The sequence below is a fragment of the Petaurus breviceps genome, unplaced genomic scaffold (assembly GCF_028583685.1).
Source record: "Petaurus breviceps papuanus isolate PSGF00001 unplaced genomic scaffold, PetGlider_PUasm1.0 99, whole genome shotgun sequence".
NCBI lineage: Eukaryota > Metazoa > Chordata > Mammalia > Diprotodontia > Petauridae > Petaurus > Petaurus breviceps.
The window spans coordinates 4146494-4164774 of NW_027187465.1; the positions used below are offsets into that span (position 1 = coordinate 4146494).

At 44.6% G+C, this 18281-nt stretch overlaps 1 protein-coding gene across 2 annotated transcripts in view; it reads left to right on the plus strand.

The window, feature by feature from the left end:
* TTC28 (tetratricopeptide repeat domain 28) overlaps window positions 1–18281 on the plus strand; it is a 712524-nt gene that overhangs the window by 190703 nt on the left and 503540 nt on the right. The window contains exon 1 of one of the 2 annotated variants that reach the window (XM_069081378.1): window positions 17545–17665. The exons of the other annotated variant lie outside the window; for it this stretch is intronic. Coding sequence (XP_068937479.1) covers window positions 17639–17665 — 27 coding nt within the window. The 5' untranslated portion in view covers window positions 17545–17638. Of the gene's footprint in view, window positions 1–17544; window positions 17666–18281 lie in introns of those variants that run through there. 2 annotated transcript variants of the gene reach the window in all.

Genomic DNA, 18281 nt, shown 5'->3' on the forward strand with positions numbered 1-18281 from the left:
GCACTCTGTGTGCATGATGGGCCTAGGCGAGCGCAAGCTGCTAGCCATGCACTCTGTGTACATGATGGGCCTAGGCGAGCGCAAGCTGCTAGCCATGCACTCTGTGTACATGATGCCAGCGCTTGCTCATTTGGGGTGGTCCTTGTTGTTGTCTGGTCTGGAGGTACAATGGAGAGGGACAGACCATTTCCATGTTCTCTTTTATAGACCATGTACATGTGTGGACTTCTCCAAGAGGGAGTCCTCCTACTGGCTTCATAGTATGCGCATTTAGGGTTTGCAAGTGTAAGGTTACCTAGCATATCTCATTTCAGCTTCATGAGCCCTGAGACATAGGTCCTATTAATACTCTCATTTTACAGATTAACTGAGGCCAAGAGATTAGGTGACTTCCCATCCTAGCTGAGGGGACAGGATTGGAACTCAGGTCTTCCTTACTGCAAGTCTTAATCTGTTTGCCACCCAGCTTCCTCCCCACCCCCATTTGTTATCTAATCACCTTTCAGGAGGAGGCATGCTCAGTCAGTAAGGTATCAGTGCACAGTCCACCCCTGTAGGAGATAGTGTCCTTCAGACAAAGGGATGAACTCTCCTTTCATCTCATCAGCTTGATTGTGAAAACTGATCAGATGTTAGAGAAGGTTGGCTTATGGGCTACTTCCTAAGTAGGACTAGGGATCTGGATCCAGTTTTCCTTCAGATGACTTAGTTCCTCAAGGAACCCTTGGGGAAAGTCTTTCCATGGGATGTCACACACACCAGTCTTTTCTGGCACCCAGCCTTGTTGGTGGTGGGAAGGCCCATTGTCTGACCCGTTCAGATACTCTGGACAAAGTTGAGAAAAAAGTACTTGCAGCTTTTTACACATATGGCCAGACAGGCAGCACTTGCGTTAACTACCATATGAATGTTTTGACAGTCTCGTTTAACACAACCTGTCAGTTTGGCAGCATGAATCCTGTGATTCCTGTGTCTTCCTTTTCTCCATTTTTTATGTTTTGACAAATGATGTTTTACTTTGCACGGTTGTAGCTATGCAGCTAAGGATTTCAAAGCACTTTTAAGGCTTTTATTGAGTAAAGCTTATAAGGTTAATATAGTATTGGGGTCCTTTTCATGAAATCGACAAATGGGATATTTACATATTGTTCAAAAGCTTCAACTGAGTGTCTGCAGCACAAAGGCCCAGTTCCAGGTTCAATACTGATTTAAGGAAACCTGCTTCTCGTTTTGCATCACCTTAAACTTAGTGCTGGTAGACTCTCTTTTTAGAGCCAAACTCCCTTTGAGGTATTCCTCAGGATATGGAGTAGATATTGCTCTGAAAATTTCACTGGAAAGTGAATTTATCTATTTTTACTTTCATACATTTATCATATTTCTATTATTTCATTATATATGTTATAGATATGGTCCTATGAAAATTTAACATGTTAAAAAATAAAGAGCAGCCAGGTGGTACAGTGGATAGAGCACTGGGCCGAGAACCAGGAAGACCTGAGTTCAAATCCAGCCTCAGACACTAGCTGTGTGACCCTGGGCAAGTCACTTCACCTTGGCCTCAGTTTCCTCCTCTGAAAAATGAGTTGGAGAAGGAAATGGCAAACCCCTCTAGTATCTTTGCCAAGGAAACCCCCGATGGGGCCACAGAGAGTTGGACAGGATCGACTAACAACACAACACAACACAACAAAAGCCTGGAGGTGGACGGCATTTTCCATCATGGGTCCTTCGAATTGTCTTAATGAGAGCAGTTGAATCTTTCAGTTAATTATCATGACAACATTGCTATTACTGTGTGCAGTGATCTCCTGGTTCTTCTCATACGCTTTGTATCATATGGTCATTTGCCCTGACTTCTTACCCTGCCTCCATGTGGAGATTCAGGGTCTTAGCTGGAAGGGCAAAGAATGGTACCAAACTACCAGCTAGATTTTCAGATGCCACCGAAATCACGGCGAGAGTGAGGACTTCCTTCTACTCTGGCCCTTCTTTTGTGTTTCTCTCCCACAGCCCAGCTGCCTCCCCAGGGAAGCCGAGGAAGGAGCACTGTCCTTCTCTTCTCCTATCCACAGAGCTCACAGAAGGGTTGGAGACAAGCACAGAGATTCCCTGGCCTTGTGTACCCAAAGAGGGATCCATTTCACAAGATCCCTGGCAGCTGGCCCTTCAAGCTCTCCTTGAAGACCTCCTATAACGTGAAACTCATTACTTCACTTCTCCTATATTACTTTCACCATTGTTATAGGCAGGACCGTCCACTAAAAACTCTTTATTTTTAAACAGGAGTGAAGACAATGTGTTAAATAGCACCAGCAGAGTTTTTAGAGGAACTTTTCTTCCCTCTGGCAGGCTCCTAAGGCCGAAGATGTTTGTCTGTACAAAAATTCTGGCCTGAGTCTGAGTCTGCTTCATGAAAATTCCATAAATTTGGATTTTAGGTAACATGCTGCATCTGCCCCCTAGGTTTATAAGTTCCTTGACAACACAACGGTTTTCTGTATTGGGTTGCCTTACAGCAATGCCTACCTATTAGGAAGAGCTAACAAGGTCATAGTATTTGGGCTTAAAGGCCATTCTGCTTTGCTAGCAAAAGAAAGTATGTAACGTACTCAAGGCATTCTTATGACAGAAGAGGGGCTGCTTGCCAAAGAGATGGCACTTAAAGTATTTTTCAGGCTGTGCATGTAGTCCCATCTGTGACTGGCACCTGTGCCCTATCATGAGTGACATCGTACAGTTGGAGAAATGATGCTGCCATCTAAACACACACACATAGCAACGTCAGCCAACAGATCTTGGTTCTCTTCAAGGCCAAATCTATAATAATAACTATTGTTAGGGATTTATAGCCGATGGAGTTAGGGTAAGCACTCTGTTAGCATTGGCTCTGTTGACCAGATGCCTCAGGACTTTTTTGGTTCTGTGACAGATGTTTAGAAAACTACCTCCTGAATTAATGCCAAACTGGGGTAGATCATAGTTCTATAATTTGTCCAACTGCTCTAGTCTAGTTGACAAAACTGGTCTTACTTTATTGCTCATTTTTTGCATTACTGATTATTAACAGTAGCATCGCTCAGTGCTAGAAACCATCCCCACAAGCATCACCTTCATCTCCTCTCAGAAGTCAGCACATTCATATCCCACACATTCTAGCCTCTCCTTCCTCCCCCCAGCCCTAGAGAAGAAGAGAGGCTGCCATCAGTACCCTTAGAATCAAATTATATTAGACCTATAAGGGACCTTATGCCAACTTTCTTATTAATGACTTAAATTTTTTCTTATTTTTTAAAAGAATTTTTAGTTCCAAATTTTCTCCTTTCCCACCCCTCCTCCACCCATTGAGAAGGCAAGCAATATGATATCAATTATACATGTGAAGTCATGCAGAACATATTTCCATATTAAGCGCATTGGGGAAAAAAGCAAGAAAAATAAAGTGAAAAAAAGTATGCTTTAATCAGCACTCATAGTTCATCAGTTTTCTCTGGAGGTGGATAACATTTTTCATCATGGGTTCTTTGAATTTTCTTGGCTTTTGTCTTGATGAGAGTAGTTGAGTCTTTCACAGTTAATCATCATGACAGCATTGCTATTACTATGCACAGTGATCTCTTGGTTCTTCTCATTTCACTTTGCATCAGTTCTTATAAATGTTGTCATTTTTTTTTCTGAAAACACTCCGCTCATCATTTCTTATAGCAAAGTAGTATACCATCATAATCATATACCACAACTTGTTCAGCTATTGGTGGGCATCCCCTCAGTTTCCAATTCTTTGCTACCACAAAATAAAGCTGCGATAAATATGTTTGTACATATAGGTTCCTTAACTTTTTTTTGATCTTTTTGGGATATAGACCTAGTAGTGGTATTGTTGGGTCAAAAGGTAATACACAGTTTTCTTACTTTTTGAGCGTAGTTCTAAATTGTTCTCCCAGAATGGTTGGACCAGTTCACAACTCCACTAACTATACATTAGTGTACCTATTTTTTCTATATGTCCTCTAGCATTTATCATTTACCTTTTCATGTTAGCCAATCTGATTAGGTGTGAGGTGGTACCTCAGAGTTGTTTTAATTTACATCTTTCTAATCAGTAGTGATTTAGAGCACTTTTTCCTGTGAAGATGGCTTTGATTTCTTCTTCTGAAAACTGTTCATATCCTTTGACCATTTATCAGTTGGGGAATGGCTTTTATTTTTGTAAATTTGACTCGGTTCTCTATATATTTGAGAAATGAGGCCTTTATTAAAAAAACTTGCTATAAAATCCCTCCCTCTCACCCCAGTTTCTTGCTTTCCTTCAGATTTTGGTTGCATTGGTTTTGTTTGTGCAAAACCTTTTAAATTCCATGTAATCAAAATTATACATTTTACTTCCTGTGATCCTCTCTCTCTTGTTTGGCTGTAAATTTTTCCCTTGTCCATAGATTTGGGAAGTAAATTTTTTCATGTTCCTCCAATTTACTTATGATTGCATTGCTTTTTGTGTATAAATCATTTACCCCATTTTGATGTTATTTTGGTATATGGTATGAGATGTTGGTTTATTCCTACTTTCTGCAAAACTGCTTTCTGGTTTTCCCAGCAATTTTTGTCAAATGGTGAATTCTTGCCCTGAAAACTTGGATCTTTGGGTTTATCAAATACTAGATTACTATGGTCATTTACTGTGGTGCATTGTATACCTAATCTATCCCACTGATCCACTGCTCTGTTTCTTAGCCAGTAACATGTTATTTTGATGATTACTGCTTTGTAATATAGTTTGAAATCCGGTACTGGTGGGCTACCTTCCTTAAAATCTGGTACTGGTAGGCTGCCTTCCTTAAAATCTGGTGCTGGTAGGCTACCTTCCTTTACGTTTTTTTCCCATGAATTCCCTTGATCTTCTTGACCTTTTGTTCTTCCTGATGAATTTTGTCATTTTTTATTTTCTAGCTCTATAAAATAATTCTTTGGTAGTTTGGTATGCCACTTAATAAGTAAATTAATCTAGATAGCACTGAATAACTTCCATTTTAAAAGATGCTTATTGAGTGAATAAATGAAGAAACTAAGGCACAGAGAATTTAAGTGATCATCTATCAGGTAGAACAGATGTGAAATGCTAATTATATTGTGAAATTATGAATTAGGACAGGCACACCCGGTTGGGTATACTCACTGGGAAAGGGCATGTTGGTGGTAGGAAGCAAAGGGCACAAAAAGTACATAGACAAATGGTGAAAGAGGGATACCGAGGCGGATGGATGAGGATAGGGTGATGGAGGAAGGCAGGCAATGTGGGAAGAGGATGAGAAGGAGGAGAAGCACAAAAAGTGACTCACATAACCATGGATCAGAGCTGTGGGCACTCAGCAGTGGGGACCCCTCCGAGACGGAGGAGGGATGGGGTGGGGGCAGGAATGTGAGGTCTCATTGTTATGGGGGCTTGGGGGGATCACACTAACTCTTTTCTTTGTCCCCGTGGGGTTAGTTCATGAACATAGCTTGGTCATCTCAAAGTTGTTGGTAAAACTTTAAAGTAAATATATGCATGTCATCTCAAGCTTACCAGGGCCATTTGGTGATCTGTTGTGCTTCCTATGGATGTCTGGAACTTTTCTGAGATTTATATACCATAGGACTAAGTGTCCTGGACAGCAAAGTCATGATGTCTTCCCCTGATTCAGCATGTATTACCATGATTTGATTTGGGGTTAATATATGATATAATTTGCAAATTTTGCTAATTAGATCTTTGGGACAGTTTGTACATGAATTCTAGTTTTCCCTTTGCAATCTTACCTCCTTATAGCATTACTTTTATACTGGCTCCTTATAAACTTACTTATAATACTGACTTGAAGGGGATAGGGTAGTCAGGGGGACCAGCACAAGATACAACTTTAACACAAGATGATACTAACACCCAGAACTCCTGACTCCAAGCCCCATTTCCTTGCCCTTCAGAGTGGAGAATGAATTGGAACTTGTCTCTTTCCCTGCCTTAATTTAGAAACAAAAACTATATTAATGTCCACTTTATTATTATTATAACAGCTTGAAATTTTAGCTTTTAATTAGTGAACTTTTTTTTTTTTTTAAAGCAATCGGGGTTAAGTAACTTGCTCAAGGTTACACGGCCAGTTATTTCTGGGTGTGGTGCTAAGTATCTGAGCCCGGATTTGAACCCCAGGTGATCCCGACACTGGAGCCTGTGCTCTTACTTGCTGAGCCACCTGGCTGCCCCTTACAGTGAATTTTTGATGTTGTCCCAGTGAAGGAAAAGGATTGGCAAAAATTAGAAACAAAACCAAAACCAAACCCCACTCAATGTTGGTCCTTGGTCTCTCTTCTTTATAGGAAAGAGGCAGCAACGCAGGTCCTGAGCCAGGTGCATGCCCCTGCTGTAAGGATGGTACCTGCCATGTGACATGGTAGGAAGCAGAAAACAAGCCCAGCTGGGGAGGAGGTGGCGTTCTCAGAGAGTCCAGAGAACTGTGTACAGCTTGCAGATAGGCCAGCTGCATACTGCTATGGGCACAGAAGCAGAAAAAGGCCGGTGGGAGAGGGAGGGCACTGGCAGTGGAAGAATCAGAAAAGATTTTGTGTGGAACATGATGCTTGGGCTACGTTCAGGTCCAGGTAAGAAGCTCGGGGATGTGGCTGTCACGAAGGCCAGCATTCGAGGCAGGTGGGGTGGCACAGAGATGGGAGATGGGACCAGACACAAGGTCATTTGGATGAATCGCCGAGTGTGAGAAGGATCCAGTGAGAGTCCGGTTATCCCTCGTACATCTTGACTTTTCCCCATATCATGGGTTGGTATAAAAAATGAAATTGGAATCTTGGGGGAGTTTTGTGGAAGCCGCAGATGACATGAGAAGGCCAGCAGATAACACAGAAGCTCAGAAGGGCATAAAATATATGTATAGTATTGTATATCAACCCCAATTTTACAAGAAGGTGCTGTAAACACCCTATAAAAGAAAAGGAAAGAACTTAGACTTCTTTTCTGGCACTAAGGGAAGGCCAAACAGTGTTACCTGGATCTTCCAGACTGTGTGTGTGTGTGGGGCTGTTCCCCTAAGCCTCCTATATGGAAAGAATAATGGGGTTCACAGTTATTCCTAGAGGCAATAGGAGATGTGATAAAGGTAGAAGAGGCGAGGTTTGGCACCGGGCCAGAGTGCAGGGGGATGGTTTTGGAGCTAGCACCTCCCCAGGGCCTGGTTTTAGAGCTAGCACTTCCCCAGGGTCTGGTTTTGGAGCTAGCACCACCCCAGGGTCTGGTTTTGGAGCTAGCACCATGCCAGGGTCTGGGAATTTGGCGGGAGTGATGCCGAGGTTCCGGGTCATAGTCTTAAAGTGTGGCATTCTACCACGATCTGTAGTGGGGCGAGGTGGCAAAGACTTCGTCCAATTGAATGGTACTGGGATAGTGCTTTTCATTTCTTTTATGTTCAGAAGGTACCTCCCTAGGAGGGGCGGGAACAGGCCAAGGGACTGACCCCTCAGAGGTACCAACATCCAGGAATAAGCCCACTCTCTAGACTCTCCATGTTAGGAGACTCGAAAGCAATTCCAAGGTCTTTAGACACAATCAATAGGCTTTCAGATTCTGCTTAGAAGTGGGATTAATGCTGTACTCAAAGCACAATAGTTGTCAATAAGTGTGAGGCCAACTTCTTAGGGCTCTTTGTCATCCCTGTCACACCTTAGGGGGCCCTGCACAAAGTCTCCAAAAGGAGGAAAGGTGCATGTGTTCTTAGCACTTCTCCCTTCTTCCTTTTGTTCTGCTTTGAATGAAACAAGTAATTATTGAGGAAAATGCCATCTTAATAGAATACTTTACAGTCGGTTTAAAGGAAAAAAAAACCCACTGTGAATTGCGTAGTACTATATTCACAAACGAAGGAGTTGTAAAATGCATTTTAGTAACTCCAGAGCTCACAAAATGTCATTTGGTGGCTGTTGAGCTGATAATGCTAAATTATAATATTTTAAACAGTGCCAGTTCAGTAATGGTCTATTTGAATAGGTTCTAATAGAGCAGGTGTATTAATCAGTAATTCTGTAAACATCTCAATTGTAATTGGGGGATTCAATTTGGGTTAAGTAAAAAAAATATTTAAGGGACAAAAGAGAAAAAATTAAGTGTTTTAAAGACATTAATCTTAGTATTTAAGACTCTTAAAGTAATACTGCTCCATTGAGTGGTAGCTGATTTAAATGGAAGCTGAAATACCTCTTGCCAGATTACTGGAAAAAAGGAGTCACCATCCAAAGCACGTGCAAATGATCCAGCAGAAATATCCAGTAAAGACCGAGGGATGTTTTGAGGCCTTTCCTTTCTTTTGTTTTAATTAAATTTTGTTTTTTATTCAATCAGCAAAAATCTATGGCCATCTCCATCCCCACCACCCAGTTGAGATAGAAAAAGCTCCTATTACAAACATACATGTCAAGCAAAACAGATTTTTGCATTGGCTGTGTCCAAAAGGTAGATGTGTATATACGTATATTCACACAGACATGCATGCACATGCATTATATGTCTCATTCTGCACCTTGGTGTTAGGCAGCACATTTTACCATGTGTCTTCTGGAATCATGGCTGGTCATTCCAAGTCTTTAATAAATTGGTATCCTTGTATAATTGTTCTCCTGGTTCTGTGCACTTCACTCTGCACCAGATCTTACAAGGCACCCCAGGGTTCTCTGAAACCATCCCCTGCATCATTTCTCACAGCACAATAGCATTCGATGACACTTATATGCCATGCCTTGTTCAGCCGTTCCCCAATTCATTGGCACTGCTCCAGTCCCTGCCCCCTACCTCAATTTGCAATTCTTTGCCACCTCAAAAAACAAAGCTATAGATATTTTGGTTTATCATTAGGGGTAGTTTTGCTTAGGATCTATTCATCTCTTAATTTATCCTCTGTTGAAAAGAAAATTCTTTCTTGGGCTTTTACCCTGTTTAATGAGGCAAAACTCAGGACAATAAGAATTAAAAGAAGTTTATTGTATGTCAAGGTTGCAACATGTGGAAAGCTGGTCACTATGGCCACCTGGCTGTAAGGTGTGGCCAGCTTTTATTGGTAACTTGACCAATGAGATAAAGACCAACAGGGTGAGACCCTTTCATCTCACTTCTTCCACGGGGGTAGCAAGGACATGACCATTTCCAGGTACATACAGGTAGGAGGGGACTTGCCCAGGGAACTGGGTGATGCTTCCCCTAACACTGATTGCTAAGCAGGTCTGGGAACAGTGGGCCACTGAGTCAGCATAACTTCCAATACCTCCCTCTAATTCCTTCTTCTCTTTGTTCTCTTTCCCTGATGAGTAAAATATATTTCTGTGCCCAGATGTGTGCACACATCTGCATTCTTTCTTTTCATTTCCTCTTTTGACCAGTTCAGATGAGAGGGAAGGTTTAAGGGTCAGCCTCTCCCTCTACCCCTGCCTCATCCTTATAAATGCTCTACACATGATGTGAGAGAATTTTACCCAACCTTCCTTTTCTTCCCCCATTGCTGCCCCATGTCTTCCTTTTTGGCTCCCTTTCCATTTTTTTCAGATCATAGCAGAATCACTAACAGGCCTCCTAATTAGAGTCTTTCTGACCCCTAATGATGATGAGGGTCAGAAAGGACATGTTTATCATCTCCCCCATTAGAATATAAGCAGCTTATCCTTGTTTAGTTCTTTGTGATCACTCACTTATCTTTGCCTTGTTATGTTTCTTTTCACTCCTGTGTTTGACTTCAAAGTTTCTCTGAAGCTCTGGGCTTTTCATCAGGAATGATTGGAAGCCCCTCTCTTTGGTTAGAGGTCCATTCCCGCTCTTCCCCTCCCTCCTTCTCCATGATTGTACTCATTTTTGCTGGGTGAGTTACTCTTGGCTGTAGGCCTAGAATTCCTTCTGGAATATTACACTACAAGCTCTCTGCTTCTTTGTAGCAATGGCTGCTGAATTGTTTGTGATCCCAACTGTGGCTCCTCTATACTTGATTTTTCTGGATGCTTGAAATATTTTCTCTGTGACCTGGAAGCTCTGAATTTTGGCTCTCATGCTTTCGGGAGTTTTCATTTTGGGGTTTCTTTCAGTAAGTAACCAGTGAATTCTTTCTATCTCTACTTTGCCCTCTGCTTCTAAGAGATCTGAGTCTTTTAAGATTTCTTGAAATAGGATATCTAGGCTCTCTCTTTTTCTTTTTGGCCATGGCTTTCACGTAATCCATTGATTCTAAATTTTTTTCCTTCATCTGTTTTTTAGCTCAGTTGTTTTTGCTATGAGATATTTTATATTTTCTTCCATTTTTTCAGTCTTTTGGCTTAATTATGATATTTCTTGTTGTTTCACGGAGTCACTAGCTTCTACCTGGTCCATTTTAATTTTCAAGAAGTTTTTGCTTGGGCAGGGCTTTGTACCTCTTGTATTAAGCTGTTAATTCCCTTTCCAATTCTTTCTTCCATAGGTCTCACTTTTTTCCATTTTTTTCCTGTAGCATTTTATTGCATTTATAAAAACATTTTAAGATGCTTGTAAAACCCTTTCTTCATCTCTTCCAGTAATTCTAGTTGAATTTGCACCCAATCTGCGTTCTTCTCTGTGGCTTTGCTTGCATGTGCCTTAGGCTTTGTGTCTCGAGCATCCCTGGCACTGCAGCAGCTTTTCCTGGTGAGATCCATTTTTTTTGTCTGCTTGTGCTTCCAGCCTTCTTCCTCACATTGGGTTGGGCTCCTTTCTGGAGGCTGCTTACGATTGGGAGACATTGAATGTTGGGCTATTCTGGACTCTCAGGACCAGCTCAGGCTAGTGGCCTGCCAGCTGTCAGTGTTCTCAAGGAGTAGGTTTCTTGTCCTGGTCATTCTTCCACATGTTTCAGACAGGGCTAGAAGCTGGAACTCAGCTCTGTTCTGCCCCTCCCTGCTGTTCGCCTCTGAGCTTGGTCCTTGCTGGTATTACAGTCATAGCTCCTACAACTGTTCCTTGATCCTAAATGCCACCTCTGACTCAGCTACCCTCCTCAGGACACCGTGGATCTCTGACCCAGAGCTCTGCAGCCGCCTGGCATCTGTTCTTGAAGCCTGCATGAGACTGACTTGCCTTGGCATGGACTGAGGACCTCCTCTTGCTCCGGTACAAAGCCACAGTCTTCTTTCCATTCATGGGCACTGGGACATTCTGCACAGCATATCCTCGGCCAGATGCTGTATCCAGTGTCCATAGACCTCTCTGTTTGTTTCTCTGTGCCAGTGTAGGTTGGAAAAATGACTCACTATAACTTTTTTTTAAAATTTACCCATCAAGAGGACCTAATGGTCTGGTGTGATTTCCAGATCCATTTAGAAAAGGTTTTTTGGCCTGGGGGTTGAGGTTGGGGGAGATCACACTGAATTTCCTGCTCTTCCAGTATCCTGAATCCTCTTTTCATTTTTTTTCAGGCTTATATTTGAATCATTTTTACATGAAAATTCAAAAAAAAATTTCAAAAGAGAAAAAAAAAAGATTGATCTTGTGGTCCATTCAATTGTTGTTCTGTCATGTCCAACACTTTATGACTCCTTTTGGGGTTTTCTTGGCAAAGATACCAAAGTGGCTTGCCATTTTCTTCTCTATTTGATTTTACAGATAAGGAAACTGAGTCCGACAGGGTGAAGAGACTTGCCCAGGGTCACATGGCTAGTAATTATCTGAGGCTGAATTTCAGCTCAGGAAGATGAATCTTCCTGATTCCAAGCCCAGTGCTCTGTGCCCTGTGGTGCCATCTCGTTGCTCAACAATGGAAACGGGACATTGGATACAAAAATAGCGAAGATGCTATCCCGTGTAGATTCCCATGGTGCCTCTCTGCCATAGGGCGGTCAGAGCAAACTCTACGTAGTCACTCTAGGAATTTTCCTCTCTTGTCTCGGTTAGCTTGTGATTTCCATTTCAGGGAATTCTTCTTTAGCTGTGAGGGGGGAGGGAGCTAGGAGTCATGGAAAAACACAAGGAAGCCAATGCTGAATTAGAGTTGGAATGGTGGGTGTGTGGTGGTGAGAAGACTGGCAAGTCTGTCTTATTGTTAAAAAATGGGTTACTTTGTGCCCCTTGGTCTCTCCCTTATACATATTAATAGTATGAATAAGTTGCATTATTATGAGGTTATGAGTCACAAACAGGAGGAGCAGTTCTCACAAACAAGTCAAAATGGCAGAGTAGCAGGAAGGGAAGTCAGGTCAGTCTGCTCGCCATGTCCTTCACAATGTTATAGAAAACACAGAGGGAATTCTGAGTAAGAAATACAAGAAAGAGTCACAGTCTGGGGTGGTTTAGGGAGACATATAGAGGCCTGTGGACACTGGTGATAAGTTCCAGCCTAGAACATGCTTTAAGGAGTGTTACTGGACCCAGGGATTGAGAGACCCAGCCTGAGCACCAAGGCAAGAAGAGGTCCTAGGGCTATGGTGCAGAGAGCAGTGCCACCTGGCAGCCCTGTGGTCCACTCCTCAGTTCTGAGTCACAGATTCAAGACTGTCAGAGGAGGGGCCTACACCTAGGAGTGGCCATGTGGGTCCTGACCCACCACGAGGAGGGATGCAGTTCTAGCCTCCAGGGCAGAAATCTCCAACTTGTAGTTCTGCCACTCTGAATGTGTGACTGCTCCACCCAGGGAGAAGCCAATAGACCAAACACAGGTAGGGACCTTGCAAAACATAGACAGGAGAGTATATTACCAATGGGATAACTAAAGCAGCTGCTATGAATATGCATGTGTATTTCCAGGGTAAATTTTCAAAATATAAATAACTCTTCCTCAAAGGCAAAACCAAAATAGTTATTCAGATACCAGAAAGCTAATTTCACCATGGTAACAAAGAAGTTTATATGCATCACCAATCCAGGGAGTAAGGACATCCCCAAGCCTTTCCTCCGTTAGGCTTCCCCACAAACAAGCTCCCCTAGGCAAAATTCCTCCTTCTTTCACTCACACTAACTGCTCTCTTGCCCATCTCTGCCTCACTGTCTCTTCCTGCTCCACCCTTCCTGCTCAGCAAACTCCTCCCACCATGGGGTCCATGTGACTCATGCTCCATCACAGGAGTCAGCTGGGCCTGAGCTCAGAGAAAGATCTTCCCATTCCATGAACATTACAGAGAGGAATGAGCAGATGCCCCAGATCGCATCATTTTGATAGCATAGAAAGCTTTCAGGGCCTTAGCATGAGTTGTGAATGCAGCAGGACATGATGGATAGAAGTTCAGCCCCAGTCAATCACTCCAGAAGTGTGCACAAACCTGCCCAAAAATAAAGTCCAAAGTCAGGAAGTAGGCTAGAGGAACGAGCAAATAAAAAAAGAATTCCACCACAGAAAACCATAATGGTGACAGGGATGCACACTCAGGACACAAACTCAGAAGAAGAGAATGACTTAAAAACATCAATAAGACAATACTCAAAGACAAATTAAACTTGGACACAAGTCTAACAAGAATTCCTAGAAGATATAAAGCAAGAGTTGAAAAAAAAGAGCTACAAATAATTTTTAAACCAAGTGAGAGCAGTAGAGGAAAGAATGGAAAAAGAAATGAAAGCTATGGAAAGAAAGACATGAAAAGAAAACTAATGGTTTGGACCAAAAGGTACAAAACCTTACCCAAGAAAATAAATTAATATTGCCTTTCCACAACCAAAGCAGTATTTGTAGTTGTTATTTCCCCTTGTGTAAAGCCAAGCACAAGCAGCTCTCCTGAGGACTGCTGCCATGGATAACCTTAAGGCTCTGATCACATAGTATAGGGAACTATTTATTCAACAATAAACTAAAGTAAAACATTCACAGAAACCAAAGTGCAACATTCACAGCAACATAACATAACAACTCATTACTAAAGTGGCCACATAGTCTTAAACAAAAGATATCAGTCAGTAAGTCACGATCTGAATCAGTCAATATAGAATACCTATCTAAAGTCTTCTTTCATCTTGACTAGAGACTGACTTCCGATAGATTAGGGAGCATAATTTGAATTTCTTTTTGCTTGTGCTTGATTTCATCAAGAAACAATGAAAGAACATGAATAACTGCATTTCATAACTCATAACCTGCTACCCTTTTGATGGTGATTTCCACAATAATAATTCCACAACCATAGCTAACATTTATGTAGGACCTCCTATGGGCCAGACACTGTGCTAAGTGTTTTACAAATATTCCTTCATTTGATCCTTACAACCCTGGTAAGTAGGTGTTCTTATTGTTCTCACTTTACAGATAAGGAAACTGAGGCAAACAGAAGTTATTTGCTTAGGGTCATACAGCTAATAATCTGAGGCAGCATTTGAACTCAGCTTTCTGTTTCCAAGTTTAGTGCCCTGCACACTGCGCCACCTAGCGGCCATAAGGAAACTTCTGGTCTTTGTTAAGGCAAAATGGGGTTTATCTTCTGGTGTTAGTGGGAGCTATGGGCTAGGATGGGAGGGGGGACTCCACCTCCCTCTCCTCCCTACTACTCACCACCTTGTCTGTGGCCTTGGCACATGGCCATAGTTCCAACTATGACTCTGTGGGGTCCAGGGCAAGGCCACAGGCACCCCCACTCCTCATGGTAGTATTTATGTACTTCTTAAACATTTACTTAACACATATCAAACTGTGCTACTGTTTTTTATTTTGTGGGTGTCATCGATGAAATTTCTGAGTGTCACGCCCCTAACTCCATTTTCCTCATAAGTTCTGAGGTTTATATTGTGAGATTTTGCTGGTTTGTCAGTCAGTAAACAGCCAGGAGTGCAGGGCCACTGATCTAAGGACAGGTGTAAGAAAACAGGGAAAACAGGGGGAGGCCAGTTTGTGAAGGGTTTTGAACCCCAAGGGGAGGATTTTGCATTTGATCCTGGGCTTTATCACATGAGACAAGAGTAAAGCAGGAAAAAGTGGGAGAAGGCACCTGATCATGGGAGAAGACGAAGGGGGGAGCTTGTGGCAAAGGGCCTCAGTTTTGTTTTGTAAAATATGAGGTTCTCAAAGGTCTCATCAAAGAGAGTGGGGGATGGGGAGTCAGCTGGGTGGTATAGTGGAGATCACACCTAGTCCGGAGTCAGGAAGACCTGAGTTCAAATATGGCTTCAGACACTAGCTCTGTGACCCTAAGCAAGTCACTTTACCCTGTTGCCTCAGTTTCCTCATCTGTCAGATGAACTGGAGGAAGAAGTGGCAAGTATCTTTGCCAAGAAAACCCCAAATGGGGTCACTGGGAATTGGGCATGACTGAATAATGTCTTCAAGAAAGTTTGGAAGAACCTCTTTAGCACTGCAGGAGACAACCTACATTCAGATCTACTTCAGACACTTACTAGCCATGTGGCCTTGGGTAAATGGCTTAAGCACTGTCTGCCTCAGTTTCCTGAACTCTAAGATGGGGACATTAACAGTACCTTCTTCACAAGGTTGCTGTGAGGATGGAATGAAATGGCATGAGGTGCCAGCCTTAAAGCATAGTCTAAATGCTAGCTGTTATTGTTGTCATGTGAGAACAGGGAAGGGATGACCTCCTAGTGGAAGTCTGATCCGATTACACCACTGAACTCACGGGTTCTTAGGCTTCAATTATTAACTTAGCTGAGTCATCTGTTCACAGTTTTAAAAGGGAAATATTGTCCCACCAAACGGTCTGCCGCATGGATCGATGGCAGGAAAACTTTCGAGTGCAGACTTGAGTCAGTGCCTTGCCAAAGGTGGTGGCATCAGGGAGCTGGGCTTGCCCTCCTGCTGAGCAAGTCACTTCCTTAGCCTCAGTTTCCTCACTTATAAAAGGAGTGGATTAGCCTTGACGATCTCTAAAGTTCCTTTTAATCAAAGAGAAACTTGATTTATAGTGTGGGGAGTGCCACGGTTACTGGCACTCTGGTACCTGGATGGGTCTGAACTTCTGACTAAGAGAAGATTTCTTGAGGAGGTGCCCACCTTCCTCTAGGACTCCAGCCTTGGAAACCACTTCACATACATGACTTTCTTTGATCCTTAGATGATTCTTATTTTACAAATAAGAAGACTGAGGCCCAGAGAGGTGAGGTGAGCTTGCAACCAGGGAGCCAAGAGCAGGGGCTTGAAGGCAGTCTTACTCCCGTCCCTTCCTCCCTTAGTAGGTGGCTGCTGTTTCTCTGCTGGCTGATTTCACAGAATAGAATCATACCACTTGAAAACAATCCTCCTCACTATAATAATAACATATTTTATATTTCAGCAGAGCACACCCATTCAAAAAGTGCAAAAGCACTTTTTGGACAAAACCAGAGCCTTTTCTCATTTCCCTGAAGTGTGCAAGGGGCAGATGTTACTACTGATATTTTTCATAGGGCCCCATGATTGGCTCTACTATGGCAGTAGAAGGATTGCCCTAAATCGACCTGGACAACATATTCTTTTGAAGTTGATGTACTTTTGCAGAAGCCCTGAATTTAAAAAGTGTTTCTATAAATTGAGGCAACATGTAACCTCCTAAGAAACCAGAAACCCATGGTCCCACTTTTTCTGTTACCATGTCTTAATTTTTTTCCTTCTATCTTGTAACTTCCAATTTTATTCACAGCTCATTCATAGACTTTACATCTTTTGGAAAAGGTCTCTCTCAGGCTAGTGCTGTTATCCTAGCTGGCTGCTGCCTCTGAAACTCAGGGCTCCTTGCCTGTCTTCCCCCAGCCGATGTGGTGGCACTAAGACCCAGAAATCCTTGCTCTGGTTGCTGGAGCTGGGCAGGCTCTGCTAGCCCAGAAGGGAAGGAAGTCATTAGTGCAGACTGAGCAGGCGAGTTGGGTTCTTGCAGGATTTCCTTCCAGCTTTTCCCTACCAAGGTTCTTGGGAATTAAAAAACAAAAACAAAACAAAAGCAGAAGCCCCCAGATCCCCCAAACAACAACTCCCCCAAGCTAACAGCCACCCAAACACACTAACCAAGTTTCCCCCTAGTGACAGCATTTGGGGGAGTGTAGGCATTCCGGGAAGGGCTGAGCCTTGTAAGCAAGCAAGCATCCGAGAAGGAAGAGGAGCAGCGAGAAGACTGGTTCCAGACACATCTTTGGGACTCACTTTGCTGCATTTTCCCAACGAGAAAGCCACCCGCCCGGGAGCCGCTGCAGGCTGCCCGAGGGGCTGCCCCGCTCGCTGCCTCGGGCTTTTTGGAGAAGAGGAGCCTTGGCCAAAGGGGGCTCGGATGGCAGGAGCGTTGCAGCCTTTCTGCAGCCCAGCAAGGAGCACCCCCTTTCTCCCGTCTCTTCTCTGAAGGAGAAGCCCTCCCTGCCCGCCTGCCTGGGACCCTGCGGCGGCGGCGGCGGGCGCGGAGGCGGCGGCCGGGGCCGGTTCCATCCGTAGCCTCCAGCCCGCTAGGACCATGGCCCGTTCGGGCCGCCGCGCCGTCCCCTGACGGGGAGCCTGCCTGGGGCTTGGGGTGCTGCTGCCCGAGGACGACCAGACCAGCCTCCGGCCCTGCCCGCCCGGCCGCCCGCCCAAGCGGCCGCTCCTGGCTCGGTCCCTGAGCCTGGCCAAGCACTCGGGCTGGCCGGGAGGCAGCATGCCCTGCAGTGGTGGCCACCCGGCCCCTGCCCCGCGCCCGCAGCCAGCCCCTTAATGTCCCCCCTCCCGGCTCTACAAATATGATGAAATGGCAGCCCCGGAAGAAGGTGAGTGTCCACGCCAGGGGCCCGGGGCGAGGGGGGCGCCCCGGCGTGTGCTGGAGCCCGGGGCGCGCGGCCCAATCGGGCTGGGTCGGGCCGGGAGGCGTCCCGCTGGGCTGGGCTGGACGGAGGAGGAGGCTCCCAAGTTTGCCCCTCTTGGCCGCCCGCCCGCTCCCGGCTATCCACCCCGCAGGAGCCAGGCCTCGGGCAGCGAGGGGCGGGGGCGAGGCTCCGCTGGGCCCGGGGCTCGGGAGGGGCGGCCGTAACTCCCCCGGGGCAGTGGGAGCTGCGGCCGCTCTGCAGGTGGGTGCCCGCAGCCCCAGCGTCCCGAAGGGGTTAATGCGGCTCGGGGCGCTTCTCCCGGTCCCCTCTGGGGGGCGAGCCGGCCCTGGCCAAGCCCAAGCGGCCCAACAGATGGTGTCCCAGGCGAGCCCGAGCGCCCAGAACCGGGGCCCGGGAGAGAGGGCATAGCGGGGAGCGGGGCCGGTGTGTGTGTGTGTTTGTGTGTTCGTGTTCGTGTGCGAGAGTGCTCCTCCTAATTCGCGCAGCGCGCAGTCAGCATTCCTTGGACTGCAGTGTGTGTGTGTGTGTGTGTGTGTGTGTGTGTGTGTGTGTGTGTGTG